Source organism: Marmota monax, unplaced genomic scaffold, assembly GCF_021218885.2.
Source record: "Marmota monax isolate L192 unplaced genomic scaffold, Marmota_monax_Labrador192_F-V1.1 WCK01_AAM20220418_F8-fsc00012, whole genome shotgun sequence".
Lineage (NCBI taxonomy): Eukaryota > Metazoa > Chordata > Mammalia > Rodentia > Sciuridae > Marmota > Marmota monax.
In genome coordinates this window covers 4,742,815-4,765,687 of record NW_026695227.1, presented here as the reverse complement: position 1 = coordinate 4,765,687, position 22,873 = coordinate 4,742,815, and the positions used below count along the sequence as shown (strand labels likewise).

General features: G+C 35.9%; 1 protein-coding gene across 1 annotated transcript in view; it reads left to right on the top strand.

Moving 5' to 3' along the window:
* The window catches only part of Slc15a5 (solute carrier family 15 member 5), an 86,114-nt gene that overhangs the window by 11,285 nt on the left and 51,956 nt on the right, over positions 1–22,873 (top strand). Inside the window, exons 3-4 of the mRNA XM_046436204.1 lie at positions 7,860–8,029; positions 19,103–19,323. Coding sequence (XP_046292160.1) covers positions 7,860–8,029; positions 19,103–19,323 — 391 coding nt within the window. The remainder of the gene's footprint in view (positions 1–7,859; positions 8,030–19,102; positions 19,324–22,873) is intronic.

Below are 22,873 nucleotides of genomic sequence, written 5' to 3'. Positions count from 1 at the left end.
AAGCTCTGCTAAAAAGAATTCACAGGTAAAAACAAAGAAGTAAAAAAAAAATTCTATTTGCTCCTTGTTTCTCCAAATACATGGCTGCCAGAATATTCTTTGAAGTACAGTGGGCTCAGGGTTTTGCTAAAAGAAGCAACCACCATGAAATCAGTGCGCAGGTGTGTCACTGACTCTTCTAAACAGTTCAGTTTTATCCCACTGAATAGTCACAAATGCCCAGAGAATTATCTCAGTGTTGTTCAACGTAGAACTAAAATACTCGCTCTGAAGTCTTTAAATTGTCCAGTAATACCATGAAGACCAAAAATTTGCAGGAAGTTTTCCCTACTCCTGGATATTTTCTCAGATTAGAAAAGACCACCTTAAATCACTTCTCCTAAAATCACTTAAAATCGATCCAAAGCATGTCAAAGTTGGTCAGTCCAGGAAATGACAAAAATATTCATGTGACTGTAAAATTATCACTAAATAAATTAAGTGAATATTTAAAATAAGTTATCTCAAAAGGATGGCTGAGCTTTCTACAACGATTTTTTTATCTTATTTGTATTCAACAACATAGAATCATGAAGACAAGAAAAAATTGCTACTTATATACTACCAGTTATTTGCAGTTTCCAGTCTGTATTTAAAAGTAGAGTAGAGAAACATATTTTTACTGATGCTTTCAATTTTCCTTAATCACCGGTATTTGTTTTGCCTTAGTGCTTTGCTCTCTGACTTTCTGTGTGAGAGGTGCTTTATATATTCAATTTGCTAGTGAGCTATGAGATGAAAGGCATCTTAATGGTGAGTTAGAAGACGGTAGATTTTTATTTCTTTTATTTCTTTTCTTTTTCTTTACTGATGACACATATATAATTTCACCCTTAATTATCTGGGGCTTGTCCTGTCCATGGATCAACAAAGACATATATAAAACATGCCCATACTAGGTAATTCTTTCAGAAAATTACGCAATCAAATAGGTTGGATGGCATTTGTTAAAATACATTTAATACTTTATGTGAAATCACTCCTTATACATAGATATGCAGCACCATAATTTTTTGGTTTCTAACTACCTTTCCCAAGTCTTAAGTTTTAGAATAATTGTAATTTTTCTTTGACTTTCTTTAAAGCAATTCTGTTTACATCACTGCATGGTGTATAGAAAAGTCACATAGTGTCATCTTGGATTTTCTCAACAGTGCTGAGCTTTAAAAGGTGGGGAGGGGTTCCTAAAGACCAAAAGAACTATAACAATGCTCTCAGCTCCAGCATCTCGGTCTCTGCAGCAGAATTCAGCTGCACAGCTTGCAACAGCTTGAAAGGATACCCTGAGGCTGAGCCTCAGGACTCCATCCAGTTGTCCTAGAAAATTCTAACTTTGTACCTCACCTATATTGGGATAAATAAATTTCCATTAGTACACTACCATAAACCAGTTATCTCAGCATGACTGTATTCAATATTCTGTTATGTTCCTATGTCAATTATTCAGAGGAATTTTTAATGTTGTGTGTTTGGTTTAGTCATTTTTATAACAGATGGCACATCAGTAATCAATTAGTTATTTAATAGCCATTTATTGTGGACCTAGTTCTGTGCTAGGTCCCATGGAGACAAAGAATAAAGTGTTGTCATCAGCCATCTTGATAAACTACAGATGAGGATCAAAACTGACAAAAGTGAAATAATTGGAGAATGAACATTTGCTTTAGAAGTTCAGAGATGAAAACAAGTAGAATTCAAGAGAGTGTTGAATGAAAGACAAGAGACTTGATATAGAGACATGGAAAGCCAAGAAACATGAAAAGTCATAGAGACAAAAATAAGTGGGTATGTTTCTGGAACAATGAGGAAACTAGTCCAATTTGACATGTCTCCTTTCCAAACATAGACCATATGTCTGTCCACTTTCAACCCTTTCCTCTGCTGTCACTTTGGTTCAGTTTCCTCCTCATCATGCAGGCTACCATGCCTCTTCTACAATTCATAGAAGTGGCACAATGATCTTTTTTTTCCCCACTTAAAATCAGATTTTACAGGCCCACTGCTCAGTTCCCTTCCAATGGCTTATCAATGCACTGAGAATAAAATCCAAACTCCTTTCCATGGCCACCAGGTCCTAAACCATGGAGACCACAATTACCTGTGTGATCTTCTCTTCTAACATTCTACCCCTTGCTCGCTCACTCCAACTTCACTGCTTTTTTTATTCCAAATCAGGATTGAAGAAAAATTAATATCAACAACAGTTGCTTAGCACTACACAGCTTCAGTCTGTGTTGTTCACTCAATTCTTTACACAAACCTTGTTTAGACAGTGTGATCCTCATTTAAAAAAAGTACCCTGAATCTCAGAGGGCATTAGGTCACCATTCATGTGATTATCAGCATTGTGGCTCAAACCCATGTCTTCTGACCACCATTTCAAAGAGGAAGGACAATATTTATAACTAATGGTATATAAAATGTGATGAGAAGGATGAATGAAAGGTAATTTCAAATGTTAAAGCCTGTATTAATAAGGAAATTATAGTGTCATAAAACTGTAACTGCAAAGACCAGGAAAGATGTGCAAAAAGGACATCCAGCCCAATTACCCCCTCCTTAAGAGGCTACACCAGGACAGATGGCTTTTGCATACCATAGCATGAATTTCCAAAAGTCACTTTAGTTCTCCAAGTCTCAGATGTTTTTTCTAAAAAAGAGGGGAAAAAACTTTTATGATATTGGGTTAGGCAAACATTTCTTAGAAACAACCCAAAGCATGATCCATGAAAAAAACAACCTAAATAATTACATTTCATCAAAATTAAGAATCTTTGCTCTTCAGAAGGCACTGTTTAGAGAATGAAAAGACAATTTACAGACTGGAAGAAAACATTTGCAAGTCACATATTTGATAAAGGACTTATATCCTTATATGTTTAAAGAACTCTTAAAACCGAATAACAAAAAAGTAAACCACACAATTTTTTGATGGGCAAAATGTTTGAACAGAAAACATCATCAAAGAAGATGCACCGATAACCAATCAGCACTTGAAAAGATGTTCAATGTCACTAGGGAAATGCACAGTACAACCACAAGACATGAATGTAAATTTGCCATACCCAGCATAGAAGGATAAGAACTCTCACATACATCTCCATTACAACTACTTGAAACCACTTTGAAACTTCCTAAAATGAGCCAGGTATGGTGGTGCATGCCTGCAATCCCAGCTGCTCAGGAGGCTGAGACAGGAAGATGGTAGTTCAAAGCCAGCCTCACAATTTAGCAAGGCCCTAAATAACTTAGATCCTGATGCCAAATAAAAAATACAAAAAAGGGCTGAGGATGTGGCTCAGTGAGTGCTAAGCACCTCTGGGTTCAATTCCTGGTATGTAAAAAAAAAAAAAAAAGAAACAAACAAAACTTGCTAAAATGTTAAATATGTATCTACATAATGCCAGCTATTCCACTTTGAGGTATCTAATCCCCACAAAATGAATGTCTATGTCTATAGTAAGAATTGCCCATGAAAGTTCATGATAGCATTACTCTTACTATCCATGAGCTAACCAGGATCAGTGGCACATGCCTGTAATCCCAGGAGCTCAGGAAGCTGAGGCAGGAGTATCTCAAGTTCAAAGCCAGCCTTAGCAAAAGCAAGGTGCTAAGCAACTCAGTGAGACCCTGTCTCTAAATAAAATACAAAAATAGGGCTGGGGATGTAGCTCAGTGATTGAGTTCCCCTGAGTTCAATCCTTGGTACCAAAAAAAAAAAAAATAGCCATGAGCTAGAAAAGATATCTATCAACATATGAATTAATAGAAAGCACTATATTTACACAACAGAATACAACTTGTCAATAAAAAAGAATGGCCTATTCATAAATACAACAAACTAAGAGAATCACCTTTGTGATTCTCAAAATAAACATGCTAAGTAAAAGAAGCCAAATAGTAAATACAGAAAGGTAGCATTCAATTTACCTCTCCACCATACTCCCTCCACCACAAAATGTGTCTAAATTGCAATCTCATTGGTGATGACAGAAAAAATATCAGTGGAGATGGGGACAAGGTGGTAAGAAGAGGTAGAAGCAGATTAAAAAGTGTATTGATTTTAATTCTTTCACTACAGGAGTTTTATTAAGAAAGTTGAGGCCTAATCTGACATAATGGAGATTTGGGCCTACTTTTTCTTCCATTAGGCGCAAGATCTCTGGTTTAATTCTTAGGTCCTTGATCCACTTTGAGTTGAGTTTTATGCATGGTGAGAGATAGAGGTTTAATTTCATTTTGTTACATGTGTATTTCCAGTTTTACCAGCAGCATTTGTTGAAGAGGCTATCTTTTCTCCAATGTACATTTTTGGCACCTTTTTCTAATATAAAATAACTGAAGTTATGTGGATTAGATTCTGTGTCCTCTTTTCTGTACCAAATGGAATGGATTTGAACTAAAAAGTTTCTTATCAGCAAAAGAAACAATCAGTGAGGTGAATAGAGAGCCTACAGAATGGGAGCAAATCTTTACCACAAGCACATCAGATAGAGCACGAATCTCTGGGGTACATAAAGCAGTTAAAAACCTTAACACTAAAAAAATAAGTAAACTTAACCAATAAATGGGCCCAGGAACTGAACAGACACTTCTCAGAAGTTATACAACCAATCAACAAACATGAAAAAATGTTCAACATCTCTAGCAATTAAAGAAATGCAAATCAAAACCACTCTAAGATTTCATCTCACGCCAGTCAGAATGGCAGTTGTCAAGAATACAAACAACAATAAGTGTTGGCGAGGATGTGGGGGAAAAGGCATACTCATACATTGCTGGTGGGACTGCAAATTGGTGCAGCCAATCTGGAAAGCAGTATAGAGATTCCTTGGAAAATTTGGAATGGAAACATAATTTGACCCAGCTATCCCACTCCTCAGTTTATACCCAAAGTACTTAAAAACAGCATATTACAGAGACACAGTCATATCGATGTTTATAGCAGCACAATTCACAATGGCTAAATTATGGAACCAACCTAGATGCCTTTCAGTAGATGGATGGATAGGGAATCTTTGGTAGATATACACAATGGAACATTACTCAGCATTAAAAGAGAATCGAATCATAGCATTTGCAGGTAAATGGATGAAGTTGGAGAATATAATGCTAACATAAAATAATCCCCCAAACCCAAAGGCCGAATGTTTTCTTTGATATGAGGATATATGTGATTCATAATGGCAATAGGAGAGAAGCTCGGGAGGAATAAAGGAACTTCAGATAGGGCAAAGAGGAAGGAAGGGAAGGGAGGGGGTCAGGAGGTAGGAATGATGGTTGAATGAGCTAGACATCATTACCCTGAGTACATTTATGAAGATATGAATGGTGTGAAAATACTTTGTGTACAATCAGTGACTTGAAAAATTGTGCTCTATATGTGTAATATGAAATGAATTGCATTCAAAAGTGTCTTGAGGAATTTTTTGGAGTGATAGATATGTTCCTTATATTGAATGTGGTAATGATTTCATGGGTACATAATGTCAATACTTATCAAATTATACCTTTATATAAAATATACATATCTGGATATACAATTATATATAGTATAGTTATATATAGTATAAAACTAATCTATTTTTGTGCCAATACTATACTATTTTGATTACTATTGTTTTTCTCTCACTTTTTTTGTTTTAAGAGCTTTATTTATATATGCATATATAAAATTGAACTGCTTTATTTAAAAATATTTATATATATGTATATACATATAATACTTATATATGTATATACATATACATATATTTATATACATGCTTTATTTAAAAATATTTATATATGTATATACAATTATATATATATAAATGTATATACATATATAAATATTTTTAAATAAAGCAATAATTGTATATACATATATAAATATATTAATTTTTTAAATAAAGCAGTTCAATTTTATATCTCAATAAAACTCTTAAAACAAAAAAAAGAGAGAGAAAAAACAACAGTAATCAAAATAGTATAGTATTGGCACAAAAATAGATTAGTAGAATAGAATTGAGTCAGAAAATAGACCTACATTTATATTATCAATTAATTTTTAATGAAGATGTCAAATAAACCAATGAAGTAAAGACCATCTCTTCAATAAATTGTTACAGAATAACTGAAATTCCATATAGGAAACAAATAACACATATCACCTACTGAAAAAATTCAAAGTGGATCATTGAGTTGATATAAGTTCTAAAACCGAAAAACTAATTTTAAAAGTTGTAATGGAAAATATTTATGACCCAGGTGTAAACTGTATTGTTTACATAGGACACAAAAAGTATGAACCAAAGACCCCCCCAAAAAATCAAATTGGATTATTTTCAATTAAAAGTTTTGCTTATCCAAAGTTGTCATTCAGAAAATGAAAAGGCAATTTGTGATTATAAGAAAATATTTGTAGAACATATATAATGAAATATTTGCATCCAGAATATATGAAAAACTTTTACACATCAATAATAGGAAGACAGATTATACAGTTCAACAAAGTGGAAGATTCCATTATGGCTCCATTTTTTCTTGGTACTCCTTCTCACAGGGAAAAGGAAAAAAAATATTACATGTAACACAGAAAACAAATATAGGAAGATTCTGAAAGGTAGAAAGAGGACAGATGCTGCCTAGGAACCTTGGAACTTGAGCAAAGATGGCAGTGAGTCTCATGGTATTTTTTTTTCTCTTAAGCTGGGGCAATGGAGAAGGCTGGACCAGGAGCAACCAACCAGCTGAGAGAGACAAGAGCCAGAGCGTGAGGGAACTCCCAGAAAAGCCTGCTCCCCTTAGTCAAAGAACTAGGAAAGGGTCCCTGATATAGGAGAAACTTTTTTTTTTTTTTTTTGCAATACTTGCCCTGCTCTGGCAAAATACTCTGAAATAAACTGACCGTCCTTCACTGTCCCTTATACTTTAAGCAAAGATGAGGGGGATTCTAGTATTCTACACACACACCTGCAAAAGCCAGGGGGCCGCTGATTTCCCACCAAGGTGGTGTTGGTGGACAAGTGAGGAGCTGCTCTTCCACCCTCGCCCAGTGGAGGCGCTCTAATGCACCCGCGTGGTGATGGCAGCTGGGTGCAGCAGCGGGGCTGTCTCCATTCCCAACCACCAGGTGAATGAGAATGTATAAGGTTGGGCTGGTCTTCAGTCAATCAGCCATCGGATTCCTCATCTTCCATCCCTCGGTTCCCCTCCTCTCACTGTGTGATACTCTCCTGTGCAGTGGAGGAAACAGTCTTGGTTGAATCCACCTCCTTGGTGTTTCACAGCTGGGCTCACACAGCCCCAGACACAGCACAGAATGCAAGGTCGCATGCACTATTCTCACACTATGCTCACGTTAAGTTCATGACCACCAAGGCCGCCCCTCACCACTGCTCTGTCTCCTTGTGCTGTGAAAACCAGAAGATACAGGAACGTTCATCTCTAAGCTTTAGACATTTTCCGGGCTCCTGAGGGGTATTCCAGTGACTGGGCAGGAAATCCTCTAAGCTTCTTCAGTTCCACAGTTAATTCAAGTATTTTCTCTCTTTAAAGCACTTTACAGAAAAAGTTTTTTGAGCTCCAATTTAGATACAAGGGTGTATACTCTTATTATATCTATTCTAAAGAGAAATAAAGCAAGGATAATGAAACAGATAAGACAGATTGATATGTATACACTTCTTAAAAATCTAATAAACAATATTTGCAAAATCTGGTTCATGCTAACATGCCACCAGTTAATACTTACATTTTAATAAAAGCATTAAAATCAGCAACTGTTAAATCTGAAGTAACTCAATGCTGTTTTATTTGTGCCTCTCTGTGTCTCCCAGGTTTTATTGGCTCATGAACCTAAATGCAACTGTTGTCTTCCTGGGAATATCTTACATCCAGCACTCAGGGGCCTGGACCCTTGTTTTACTTATTCCTATTATGTCTACACTCATGGCTCTGATAACTCTTCATATGATGTACTGTAACCTCATTTATCAACCAGAAAAATGTAAGTAAATCACAGTCTGCATTGAGCTTTTGTTGTTGTTGTTGTTTTCACTATAGCTCCTTAATCTTTAATTTCCTGTAACTTGTTTCAACTTATTGAATTTGAAGATTCTGCTAATTACTACAATTGATAGCCATAGAATCTGCAAGAACATCTATAATTTCTCTCTTCTTTTTTTCCTTGTTGAAACAGCTTCAGTTTATTGGAATATTTCAAATATAAATAAAAGTAGAAAAGAATCATGTATGAACCCCACCCACCTTGCTCTCAGCTTCAGCAATGATCTCCTCATCTCCACTCACCCTTGTTCTATCCAACCCTGTAATTTGAAGCAAAACTAAGTTTTATAGAATTTTATTAGTGTACTTTAATTATATACCTCATATATAATTAAAGTACAATAATATATATTACATATTATATATAATATATATTACATATTATAGGAATGTATATATACATAAAAGTAAAATACATTTTAAAAACAATCACAAAGTCCTTATTATTCGAACACCCATATCCATATAAGTATTTGTGGACAGAGGAAATTTCTTTTTTTAATTTTTAACTGATACATCAAATGATAAAAATTGTACATATTTGTGGGTACCATGTGATGTTTGATATAGGCCTATATTGAGTAATGTTTGAATTTATGTTAAGTGTACTTGTCTCCTCAAACATTCATCACTTCTTTATGGCAAAAACATTAAAGTCATTTCTTCTAGTTTTTAGAAATGGTCAGCAATTGCTGCTATCTATAGTCACCCTACTCTGCAATAGAGCAACAGAACTTTTTAGTCCTAAGTGTAAATTATTCCCATTGATCAACCTTCCCCATCCCTCCTTTTCCCTCAGCTCTCCCCAGACTCTGGTACCATCTACTCTCAACTTCTATGAGGTTGACTTTTTTTTTTTTTTAAGATTCTGCATACAACTGAGCTTGTGGGTTATTTGTCTTTTTGTGCCTGGCTTACTTCACTGGAAATAATCTCCAGTTCCATCTGTGTTGTCACGGGTGACAGGGTTTCATTCTTTTCTTTTGCTGCATGGTATTCCATGATATCTGTGTTTCATATTTTCTTTATCTATTCATTAATTGATGGGCACTTAGGTTACTTCCATTCCTTGGCTGTCAAGAAAAGGGCTGAAATGAACAAAGGAGTGCAGAAAGAATTCAACACCGTCAACTATCTATCTATCTCATCATTGCTAAAATCTCTCTGCTTGTTTTAATATTTTTATTAAATATATTAAATATCTATTAAATGATAAACAATATAAGTATTGGAGTTTTTTGTTTGTTTCAAGGTTTGTCCAAATAAAATCCAAATAAGGCTCATACATTCCAAATATCAAATATGTCCCTTGAGCTATATGTGCTACTCATGCATCCCTGTGTCTTAAGTTATTTTTTTTTTTTAAGAAACCTGACCATTCTGTAGAACCTTTACTGTAGAGTGGATTTTGATGATCACATCCACAGGTGTCATTAAACAAAATTTTCCTCTCTGTATTTCTTGTAAATTTTCTAATAGAACCAGATACTTGATCAGATTCTAGTTTTGTTGTTGTTGTTGTTGTTGTTGTTTTTGGTGAAATACTCTAGTGATGTCATTACCTACTTCAATCCAGAGACATAATAATGACTTTGCTTTTGCAGTATGAGCACCTATTGACAGCTTTTGCCTAAATCCACTAGTCCATTCAGGAAAAAAATATGAGATCTGTACTGAATATTAGATCCCTAAACAATACAATGTAACAATTCCTTAGAAATTTTCATCTTACAACACTGAATTTCTGTATCCACTAGATAGGATTTCCCATCCTCCTCCCAGCCCTTGATAACATCCTTTCTATTTTTGTTTCTATGATTTTTAACTACTTTAAATATTTCCTATAATTTTATAGTATTTGTCCCTTGATGACTGAATTATTTTGCCTAGCCTTATATCTTCAACTTTCATCTATTTTGTAGCATGTGATTGGATTTCCTTCTTTTTAAGGCTATTTATAATATTCCATGTATGTATATACCTCAATTTTCTTTATGCATTCATCAATGTCAGTGGACGCCTGGATTGCTTTCACCTCTTGGGTAATGTAAATAATGCTGTCAGGAACATCAGTATACAAATACTTCAAGATCCTGCTTTGAATTTTGGGGGCTATATACTCACAAGTGGATAGAATTCCTAGATCATGTGGTAATTCTGCTTTTAGTTTTTTGAGGAATCATCACACCATTTTCCAAAATGGCTGCACCATTTTACATTCCCATTAACAATTCTCCACAATTTCTCTACATCTTCACTGACACTTGGTATTTCATGTTCATTTAATGGTGGTCATCCTGACAGTGTGTGGTGTATCTCATTGTGCTTTTGATTTGATTTTCCCTAATGGTTAGTGGTGTTGAACATCTTTGCATGTACTTATTAGCCATCTATATCTTCTTTGATGAAATGTCTATTCAAGTACTTTGTTCATTTTTTAAACTCAGACTATATGGGGGTTTATTTTTTTTTCTATCTCTACACCTCTGACCCAATAGAAATTACATAATAGCCTACAGGATGGGAGAGAAATCTTTGCCACATGCACCTCAGATAGATCATTAATTTCTGGGATAAATAAAGAACTCAAAAAAACTTAACACCAAAAAATTAAATAACCCAATCAATAAATGGGCTAAGGAACTGAACAGACATTTAACAGAAGATACAAAATCGATCAACAAACATATGAAAAAATGTACAACATCTCTAGCAATTAGAGAAATGCAAATAAAAACTACTCCAAGATTCCATCTCACTCCAGTCAGAATGTCAATTATCAAGAATACAAGCAACAATAAATGTTGGCAAGGATGTGGGGATAAAGGTAACTCATACATCATGGGCGAGACTACAAATTGGTGCAGCCAATCTGGAAAGCAGTATAGAGATTTCTCAGAAAACCTGGAATGGAACCACCATTTGACACAGTTATCCCACGCCTTGGTTTATACCCAAAGGGCTTTAAATCAGCATACTACAATGATGTAGCCACATCAATGTTTATAGCAGCTCAATTAACAATAGCTAAACTGTGGAACCAACCTAGATGCCCTTCAATAGATGAATGGATAAAGAAATTGTGGTATATATACACAATGGAATATCACTCAGCCATAAAGAAGAATGAAATTTGGCATTTGCAGGTAAATGGATGGAACTGGAGAATATCATGCTAAGAGAATGCTAATTCACAATAAGGGCAGAGGCTGCTAGGGAAGAATAGAGGTACTCTGAATTACACAGAGGGGAGGGAAAGGAGGGAAGGGGTAGGGGGTTAAGACTGATAGTAGAATGAATTGAATATCATTACCCTGTGTGCATATATGATTACAGGACCCCTGTAACTCTACATTACGTACAATCAAAAGAATGAGAAGTTATACTCCATTTATGTATAATGTGTCAAAAGGCATTCTACTGTCATGTATAACTAATTAGAACAAATACAAAAAAGTTTTTTAAAGAATAGGTTTTAAGAATAAACCCAATTGCCTCTCTTTTTCCAAATCACTATCAAGTTACGCAATCTCATTTATTAAGTCTGTGTGTTTCCTGGTGATTTGAGATGCCTTCTTGATTCCACACTTGCACTTGCCTTTCTGGAATTTCCATTGTCCCTTGGTCAGTCTTTCCATTCATTTTAACTCTCCTCTTAATTTATGACTTATTTCTCTTTCACTGTTACCATCATCTCTACTACTTACCTGCACAACTACCACCAAGAGCAATGCAGCGCTTCAGAGCTTTCATGAGAGCCATTCACCAGTGTCACATTGTTTCTGCTACACACCTGTGAGGCAGGTGGGAAGGGCAGCACTGTGTCTTCTTTCAGAGAGACTCCATAGAGTATAACAAACTGGTGAGAAACAGGGTGATAGGCCTCAGCTCCTATAGCACCCTGAGCCTATATTGCTATTTCATTTACCATATAATGCTGAAAGTGCCTCTTTAGGAATTAGAAATCCTGTGTCTCATAAATAGTTGGAATACAGAAATAGCTCAATCAGTGTTTGTGTTTCTTAAACTGAGTGCAGAATCTGAGACATAATTCAATTAAATGACTTACTCATAGAAAATAGTGGAATTAGAACTCAAGCCTTATTTTTCCTGGGCTTGAACTCATTCTATTACACCACCTATTGAGGCAGTGAAGCACTGGAAAATATCATCCACAGAAGCCCCTGCCCAATTCTCAGAGCTCTGTGCTGCAGGCCATCACCTAGCCATACATGTCCTCTCACTAATCTACAGTCCGGGTCAAAATGCAAAAAGTTGTCTCTGCCTGCCACAGACAGCAAAAATACAGAAAACTGTAAAACATTTTTTTCTTTGGCTAAAAAATCATTTACGCATTCTCCAGAGTGTCTAATTATCAAGTAGTTTAGGTTTTTTGTGAATATAGATGCATACACACAAACACACATTTATACATATACATTGCTTTTAGGTTATAATTTTCAAAAGCACTATTTACATCCATCCATTTGCTTCCCAATATCTTATTTGAAAATATATTCATCTGAATAAATAAATATAAGTCTTGTTCAAACAGTACATATCTATATAACCAATTCTGTTTATTGCCGGTCGGTTATAGTCTATATATTACATTTTTATCATATGATAAGGTAAACATCCTTTGAATCTTAACAAGAAAAAAAAATTTATTAGCTGCGGGAATAATTAGCATAGAAATCGTTCATCCATGGTTCTTGTTCCACAAGTCTCTCTACCCGATGAATATTTGGGATGACTATTTTTGTTTTCTTTGTTTTGTTTTGTTTACTATTTCCAAATTATTAGATCACCCAACTATGATGAAGTAAAAGTCTATCCTCCCTCTGGCAAAGTATCTGATCCTTATTTTGGCTTCTTCTTTTCTGATGACTAAATTGGAAATTCCTCAAAGCTGTAATTCAAAGCCATAGGTGACCTTAAAGAAATGATTTTTTATATGCTACCTTTTATTTTAAGGTAACTTTTCAAATGTGGACCATGCATTCCATTATGTTTAGCTGTCAAGCACCGCCTTCATTTGCATTTCTTCCCACTGCTATAATTTTGAGAACTGGCAGGTGACCAAAGGAGAAAAAATGTGCATCTACCATCTAGAGTGCAATGTAGGCTTTTTTATTATAATTAAGTAGCATAGATATTCATGATTAGATCAAGGTCACAGGAGCAGAACATCAGAGCCAAGGACTTAAAGGTACAAAGAATAGAAAAATGGCTTTCTAAAAGTTTTTTTTAAATAGTAATAGCTACAATCTTTAAGTTTCGAAATAAAACATTTAAAATAGCTCATCTGTTTTATTTTAAAATGTGCATGCCTGGTGTGTTTGTCGTGCATATTTAAACCAGGGTTTGAAGTCTCAGTTGAATTTTTCATTCCAGTTTTTTTTTTTCCGACTTCCCACTTCTGCTCCTGATGCACAAAAGTAATTTGAGAATTATAATGACAGTGGATTTTTTTTAAGGCTGAGTCTATATGACACCCCAAATTATTTGTATAAAGGCATGATTTTCTCTTAAGTCTAATGGATTAATCCAAGGAGGTGGTGCAATGCTTAGATGTAGGTGATTTCAACAGAATATCCATCCTGACATTCAATGGTAACTACAGTTACACATGACAGCTGTCACTCCACTTGGCAGACAGATGACTGTCTCATTCCCTTTCTTGCACTCTCTGGCTGGCTTATTGGTTCCCTCTCAGTCTAGCTGATCAATTTAGATTTATCACTTCACCGATCCCTTTCCCTGATATGACCCATCCGGCACATTGTCTATCTCTTCTCAGTCTCTTGACTCATCTTCCTCCTTTGATAAATTGCTAACTGATATGGATACCTAGTACTTTCAGAAATCTTGTCTCTTTTACACACCCGAGTCAGATAGCATTTGGTGTCATCTGTACACCATATGCTCTGTTTCGTATTGACCTCTCTCATCACCTTGACAAACATATGTTCCACATTTGATTTGACATTTTGACTTGGTTATCTAATAATTTCAAAAACTGAACCAAAACCAAACTCCTAACTTACCCTACTGCAAACTGGCACCATTTTGGTTTACTCCTTAATATAAGCTGAACACCCAGTTGTTTAAGGAGAAAAAAGGAGTCGGCCTCAAATAGTCTCATTTCTCCAACCACTTCCCACATCAGAAAATTCCACCGATGGTTCACCAGTGCCTCCCCTTCTGTCCATTTCTCTTCATTGCCACCACTGCACTCGTCCATGTCACCTCCATCCCTTGCCTATCTCCAGGTTTCTTCTCTTGTCCCCTAAAATCCAATATCCACACAGCTACCAGAGTTCCAGAGTAACTGTTAAAAAGTACACGTTAAGATATCTCTATTCTGGAGCCCTAATCTCCAGAGTATACAAAGAACTCAAAAAATTAAACAATAAGAAAACAAATAACCCAATCAACAAATGGGCCAAGGATCTGAACAGACACTTCTCAGAAAAAGATATACAATCAATCAATAAATACATGAAAAAATGCTCACCATCTCTAGCAGTCAGAGAAATGCAAATCAAAACCACCCTAAGATACCATCTCACTCCAGTAAGATTGGCAGCCATTATGAAGTCAAACAACAACAAGTGCTGGCAAGGATGTGGGGAAAAGGGTACACTTGTACATTGCTGGTGGGACTGCAAATTGGTGTGGCCAATTTGGAAATCAGTATGGAGATTCCTTGGAAAGCTGAGAATGGAACCACCATTCGACCCAGCTATTCCCCTTCTCGGACTATTCCCAAAAGACCTAAAAAGAGCATACTACAAGGATACAGCTACATCAATGTTCATAGCAGCACAATTCACAATAGCTAGACTGTGGAACCAACCTAGATGCCCTTCAATAGATGAATGGATAAAAAAATGTGGCATGTATACAAAATGGAATATTACTAAAAAATAACAAAATCATGGCATTTGCAGGGAAATGGATGGCATTAGAGAAGATTATGCTAAGTGAAGTTAGCCAATCCCTAAAAAACAAATGCTGAATGTCTTCTTTGATATAAGGGGGGCAACTCAAAACAGAGTAGGGAGGAAGAGCATGAGAAGAAGATTAACATTAAACAGGGACGAGAGGTGGGAGGGAATGGAAAGAGAAGGGGAGTTGCATGGAAGATGGAAGGAGACCCTCATTGTTATACAAAATTACATATAAGAGGATGTGAGGGGAAAGGGGGAAAAAGAGAGAAAGAGAAATGAGTTATGGTAGATGGGGTAGAGAGAGGTGATGGGAGGGGAGGGGGGATAGGAAGGGGATAGGAAGGGCAGCAGAATACAACAGACACTAGTATGGCAGTATGTATAAACGTGGCTGTATAACCAATGTGATCCTGCAATCTGTACACGTGGGAAAAATAAGAATTCATACCTCATTTGAATCAAATGTATGATATATGATATGTCAAGATCATTGTAATGTTTTGAGCAACTAATAAATTTCTGATGTTTTCACACACAAAAAAAGATATCTCTATTCTGATTGCACCTTCATAATGGTTTCCCATAAACTGAGGGTGAACTTCAAGCTCCTTTTGGCCTGTATGGTCTAACACCTCACCCCCTCTTAGACTCATCTTTTCCCCAGTCTTCTTCTATCTCAGCTACTACCCCATTCACTTTCACTGTTCCAGAACCTCTTCCAGATACTTTCTCCTTCATGATGTGCCTGACACATGTCCCTCCAGACCTTTTGACTGCTTTTAGTCATTCAGTCCTCAGTTCAAGTGTCATTTCCCTAGAGGTTTCCTCTATCCTTACCCCACAGGAGGTCTCTCCTATCAGCCCATTTTATTTTCATCATAGAACTAGCCTAATATCTTCCTACTTATAGTGTCTCTCCCACCATAGAGGAGACCAGCAGTTTACACATTTTGTTCACTGCTATATTCCCAGGGCCTAGAATAGTCCCTGGCTCATAGTAGATGCTCAATAACTCTGTTGAACAATTGAGCTATCACACTCACATTTCCTTGGCATCTATCATGTGTAGTAGTTGTGCCAACTGGAGTTTCAAATCTCATTCATACTTAATAATTTCCTCTTTCTTGACCATTTTATTTTTGTTCCTTCATGACACTACATCAGATACATTTTGTTTAAATAAGTTTTTTAAAAGTGGATAGTCAGTTAATACCAGTGCTACTCAAAACCTAGTCAATGGATCAGGGCTGATCTATAAACTGTTTGTAATTCGTAAATAACAAACTTTGAAAGAAAATACATAGAAATACTTATGGAAAGTTACATTTTATGTCTTCCAAATCTCAAAATAAAATATAGGGTATTTCATTCTCATTGTATTTCACAAACATATTGATTACAGCTTGAGAACTTTTAAAAAACTTATTATTTATTTGTTTGTTTATTTGTTTGTTTTGCAGTACTGGGGATTGAACCCAGGGCTGTGCACATGCTAGGCAAGCACTCTACCCATGAGCTATATTCCCAGTCCAATATCTTATTTTTAACACAGCTTAAGAAGCACTAATCTATCTGCCTTTAGAAATAACATTTGTAATATTTAATTATTTTTAATAAATTATATTGATTCAGCATGTATTAGGATTAGATCCAAATTGGATGGGGAGATGGTATCAGGGATTGAACTCAAGGGCACTCAACCACTGAGCTCCATCTCCAGCCCTATTTTGTATCTTATTTAGAGACAGGGTCTCACTGAGTTGCCTAGCACCTCGCCATTGCTGAGGCTGGCTTTGAACTCATGATCCTCCTGAGCTGCTGGGATTACAGGTGTGTGCCACCATGCCTGGATAGATCCAAATTTAACTTGCAAAAATAGTGATTTTTTTAAAACACAAAACAAGAAAATGTGTGGTTAAAACATTATAGTCAATACAAATCACTGAATTGGCTGGGGGTGGGGTGGTGGCTGGGGGCAGGGGTACTGGAGATTTAACGCAGTAGTGCTTTATCACTGAGCCACAACCCCAGCCCTTTGATTTTTTTTGTTTTGAAACAGGCTCTTGCTAAGTTGCTGAGGCAGGCCTCGAACTTGCCAACCTCCTGCCTCAGCCTCCAGAGTCCCTGGGATTACAGGCATATGCCACTGCACTGGACCAAGTTCCTGGATTTTAAAAAATTGTGTATGGAGGATGAATTGGGGAAAATATCTTTAGAAGTAATCCTTATTGCAAATAACTGTCATTTAATAATAAAGCCTATTTGAAAATATAAAGTAATCTGGATCAATTCTAATAATAACCCTACTGTCTATGGCACTGTTTTGCAAGAGTGGAGCAGAGAACGGGTTGATGAGCAACAGAGACAAGATTATAAGGAAATGTCATGAAGTTAAGCCTCCTATTCCAGGTCTGTTCAGATTTAGTCTCTCCACTGTTCATCAACATGTTCTCAGTTCTCATCTTTCTTAAACCTTAAGTAAACTAATTGTAATAGCTAGGAAAGTCTCAAAGCAGTTCTTTCTGCAAAAATAAAAAGCTGCCCATTACTTCTTTTCTAAGAGACACAAATCTCAGTCATTCACAGATACCTCTATCCCCTTGAATATATCAGTCCCTGGGCCTTCATCTATGTCTGGCAGTCATGATTAAGAAGAAGTAAAGACAACCATAGATATAAGCCTATCTCCTGCCAGCAATTATTCTGACATACTTCCATATTACCTAGACACACCTCACAAAGGCCACTGAAGAGCCACAACTGCAATCATTCTTGGTCACTACCAATTTGGACTGGATTAGATTCAGTGACTTAGAGGTGAAAGGCTCCATATTCAATTACCAGGCCCCCAGCTTCCTCAATTAATCAAAGACTGACATAATGAGTCTATTACAACTCTTAAAGAAAAGATCAGATCAAATCAACATAACCAACTTCCTAACTGTAAAAAGAAACATTAACCAATATTATTTATTTGAATACAAAACCCAAGACTCTATGGTATTTAGGGATCTTGTTAGAATATATTTTATCAAGAATTTTATTATAGGAAATCTGAACGCAGTCAAAATGACAATCAAGCTATATTTGGAACTCCTATATCAGACTTCTTTGGGGAAATCCAAATGTTTTCACATTTATTATACTATTTTTCTTGGAACCATAGTTTGGTGTCTCTGTAGTTCGTGGAATGATTTATATGGTCAAAGGGAGTGCTGTGAAAAATTGTAACAATCACAATGACACAGCTGAACTGCTAACCATATGGGGGTATCTTATCTATCATTGTATTAGGAAGTCCGAATGGATTAAAAAAAAAAAAGCAGAATCTGAAAGATCATAAAAGAAGCAACAATTAAGTTTCGAATCACTAGCAGTAACTGCTAACATCTGAGGCAATAAAATGCTTCTGTACTAAAGCAACAGCAATATAAACCCAGGGGAAACTACTGGAAAAGTCAAAAGCCAACTTATCCTATCTGAACTTTCAGTAACACTATCAACATTCATAAAGTTGTTAAAGAGTTCAAAGTTTAACCTCATGTCTGATATTCAAGGATAAAGTCAAAGCAAAGAATACATTTCCCTTCATCTCTGTGTCAAAATAAGAACCACCCTCTACCTGCCAAGTAAAGTGAAGATTATTTATATAATGATTTATATTTAAAAAAAACAGTACTGGTTCTTTGTGTTGAGGATGTAAAAGAAAGTTCAGGTTATCTTATTCATTAATGAGTTAAAGTGTGAGACTTCTGAGAGACTCTGAAATCCTTTACTTTGGTATTTTCTTTTGTCACCTTTTTTCCCTATTTAATATGTTCCCATTGATCTTACTTTTTTCATTTTTTACATCAGCTGTCAGGCACCACCCTGGGCTGGTCATCAGGATGCCAGAATCCTTGTCAGGAGCTTGTTCCTTTGAATGAAACCCCTTGGGTGCTGAAACCTTTTCAGTCATTTTGCCCTTCATCTTTCTAATTGTCAACTTTCTGATTGATATCTGGGAAGATTGAAGAACAATTACTATGCTGTTACATAACATCTCCAATTATTTGCAGGTTGCTCCCTCCTGGCAACATTTGGGGTGTTTGTTAATGCACTGAAAACATGCTGCCTGCAATATTTTCATCTTGATAGAGATGTGACAGACTGGTTAGACCATGCCAAGGAAAAAAATGGCGGCCACTACAGTGAGCTCCTCGTGGAAGACACAAAACCTTTCTTCGCCCTTCTCCCTCTCTTCATTTTTCAACTAATATACAGAGTGTGCATTATGCAGGTAAGGAAGGACAATGAATACTAATGCAATAATAATAAACTGATTGCTTGTTACAATTACAACTAGACATGTACTACTTGTAATGTTACACTGCATCAGGCAGTAATTCCACAAAAGCTTCTATTCATCAAAGGCTCTGATTTCAAGAGCTAGGTGGGGTCAGCAGAAGCATCTCTGAGGAACTCCTTGGCATGTCCTTCTTCTGGAGAACTATAAACGTTTGTCAGTAGGTGCAGACAATACTGCAGAGGGCATAGTCAGAAGGCATAAGAGACGCACAAGAAAAAACAGATCCATAAGCAATTACCAAGCTTCCCTTTAGCCAAAGGTTTGCCTTCCTCCTTCATTAAATCTTTAAAAAGTGGCACTAATAAGGAGCTAAACTGACTGATTTGAGTCCCACCTCCACTGTCCTCTTAAGTACAAGGACTAATGAGCAAAGGATGCTTTCCCCACCCACTCTGTTAGTTCCATGGGGGAATTAGTGCCTATGCTGTGAGGAAATCAAAGAGAAAACACTAAGCCCAAAGTATCTTTTATAGATCCATGTGATTTTTTAAAATTTTTAACGTAGTTATGGTCAAAGGCTAAGTTATTTATGTAGAAAAATAGATGATTTACAAAAGTTTCTGAACCAACTTGGGACTTTCTCCACTGCTGACCCCCAGTTGGAATTTAGAAGGCTAAAAGGGAGCTATAGGTGTCAATCATAGAACAGTAGAGCTGCAAAGAAACTTAGAGAATCAATGCACTAACTGCTTCATTTGTTAAAGAGGAAACAAACTCAGAAAAATTAAGTGATTTTTGATGGGGAAATGGATGTTAAGTTACAGTGAATAGTAGTGGAAGGAACAGCAGAAGGGACCCTCTGAGTCTCAGAACAATGCCTGCTCCTCTAAACTGGGTGTGCAAACTGATACCTTCAGGCCAAATTGAGTCCATGGCCTATTTTTGTACATCATGCAAGCTAATGAGGTTTTTGTATTTTTTTGTGGTTGGAAAAAATCGAAAGAATGGTTTTTAGCATGTGAAAATTATATGCAATTTAAATTTCAATGTCTGTAAATAAAGTTTTATCAGAACATTGACACACTCATTATTGATTTGTTGTATCTTTCTCTGCTCATGCACAAAAACAGCAGAACTGAATAGCTGCCAAAGAATCCATATGTGGACATATTTACCATCTGGTCCTTTACAGAAAGTTTGCTGACCTTTGGTCTAAACAATGCATGAAAGCTAGTCTGATTTAGGAGAATTCAACCTCTCTCCGGATTCTATATTAGGAGCAGAGACAAGAGTAGAATATAGCAAAAATATTATCCATGTACATTTATATCAAAAAACAGCTTATATTGAAGAAATTAATAACTGGTTACTAAGTGGCTCATAGCTAGCTTCAAAACCTTCTTTGAATATAGCACAAATAACTAATTCCTTATTTACATTATTAATAACTAATATTTTTTCTACTGTTGAGCCTTCTCTGTAAACCTTTACATATTTTCTTATTTACATAGATACAATAAACTTTGATAAATTAACTTTAAGCATCTCACCAAATCTAGATTTCCAGTTTATTGCAAAGGACAACCACTAATATTTATTGATCACCTAGTATGTATCATAGATTCCAAAGATGTTTTTTTAATATCTAATTTAATTCTCACAGCCAGCATACCTGGCTGAAATTATTATCATAAATCTGAGGCTCAGAAACACTAAGTAACTTATAACTTGCACATATATCAGAATGATCATCCTCACTTGGGGCTGGTATTAAGCCTGTGCTTTGCTACTACCCACAGTGGCTCTCTTACACTGGGTTAAAAATCCCCAACACAAACTCTGTAGGTTCCAAAATTATATACAGTAATGTTATGCTAGAAACTTCAAGGAAAATGTTAGACTTTACTTCTGCAGAGGAAGCTCTACAAGGATAGGCTGATACTAGACTTTGCCCCTAGATGAAATAATTACCAGTACAAAGGCAATCAAACTACCAAGAATAAAGCATCAGAGAATTCCATATTTTAAATTTAGTAGCCATTATTGACCTTCAGTTCCAAGGCATACATTTAAAATATGTTGATATTAAGGCCAATGAGGTTGCCATTTGACATTACTGGCCACTCAAAGGTGAAAATGAATCTCTATTGACAGCAATTATTTCTGAATAGTCAAAGGCTTGTATGAAATAAAAGTATTTAAAATTTTAAAAGGGGATGATTTCAGAACTTGAGGCAGAAGCAGAAATGCTTTCAAGCTTTCAAGACACTGGAGCCTTTTCTTAGATTAGGCAATATATTAATATTGCTTCACTAAAGATTAATAGTACATTTGCCACATTATTAAGTTAACAGGTTTCTGTGTCTGTGATTCATGCCGATAATAACTTTATTCCTATTAACAATAATTCTCATTTGAAATCAGTAACAGAAACTTCCAAGTTATGCTGGGAGCCTTTCAGTCTTAACGTTGTGTGCTGCCAACACTTTTTTTAAAAAAACACATCATTCATTTCCCTCTGATCGAGGGACACATGCTTAATAATTTTCCTGAAGTAGGCCAGAACTAGCTGATATTCCCTTCATTCTTGCCTCCTGTACCTCACCAAAACAATCTTTGCTTATTATCCCAAGGATCAAATTAAAACTTCGAAGATAAATTATCACCAGGTTATGTTTTATGTAGATAGAAAAAAAGACCAGTGAAAATGAGGCTCTTTCCCATGTCTGGGCAGTTAACATAGCCAGAGACTCATTTTACAATTGGTGGCATGTTAAACAGCTGTATTGCCTCTGACTCTGATTTTCCTCAAATTCTCTCGAACTGCACAATTGATTAGACAGAAGTTCAAATGAGAAGTTCTGATCTGGGTGTTTGAGAAAGGCTGCTCTCCCAGGGTAAGGAGTTTGGACTAGGCAGGAGTCCAAACGCAATTCCTACACTGTAAGGAAAAGTTATGACCCTGTCTCAAAAAAAAAAAAAAAAAAAAAAAAAAGGAACAGTTTTGAGAATCCATTCCTCAAGAAGACCTGGTTGTCTTTTCTCCATGCCACTTAGGATCTTTGTGTGATGTCAGGAACTAAAGATACACCATGTGCCACTAATTTATGAACCAGAAAATAAGAGATTTGCTTTCATGTGACACAGTGCCTTAGTTCTGAAATTATAACTTACCATGAGGCTTGGCATACATGAAGAGGCTCTAAATTAGTGTTAACGGATTCAGTTAGCATTGGAACTATTTTAAATTAAAAAAAAAAACTCACAATACATGGAAGGCTGGGATAGAGCAGTAGTGTTTTTTAAAAAATATATCTGTTACTTTATTATGCAGACCTTTTTCATGTAGTCCTCTTTGTGGTCTACTAGTGTTATGCAATTCATTTAAAAGGAGATCACAAATGCAGTAGGATTTCTCTTCTTTATCCTAATGTCATTAGGCTTACAATTAGAAACAAGTTCAATTCAGGAATCCTATAAAGAAAATCTACAAGAAATAATGTATATCCACATTGGTTCCTTCTTTTTGGGAAAACCCTTT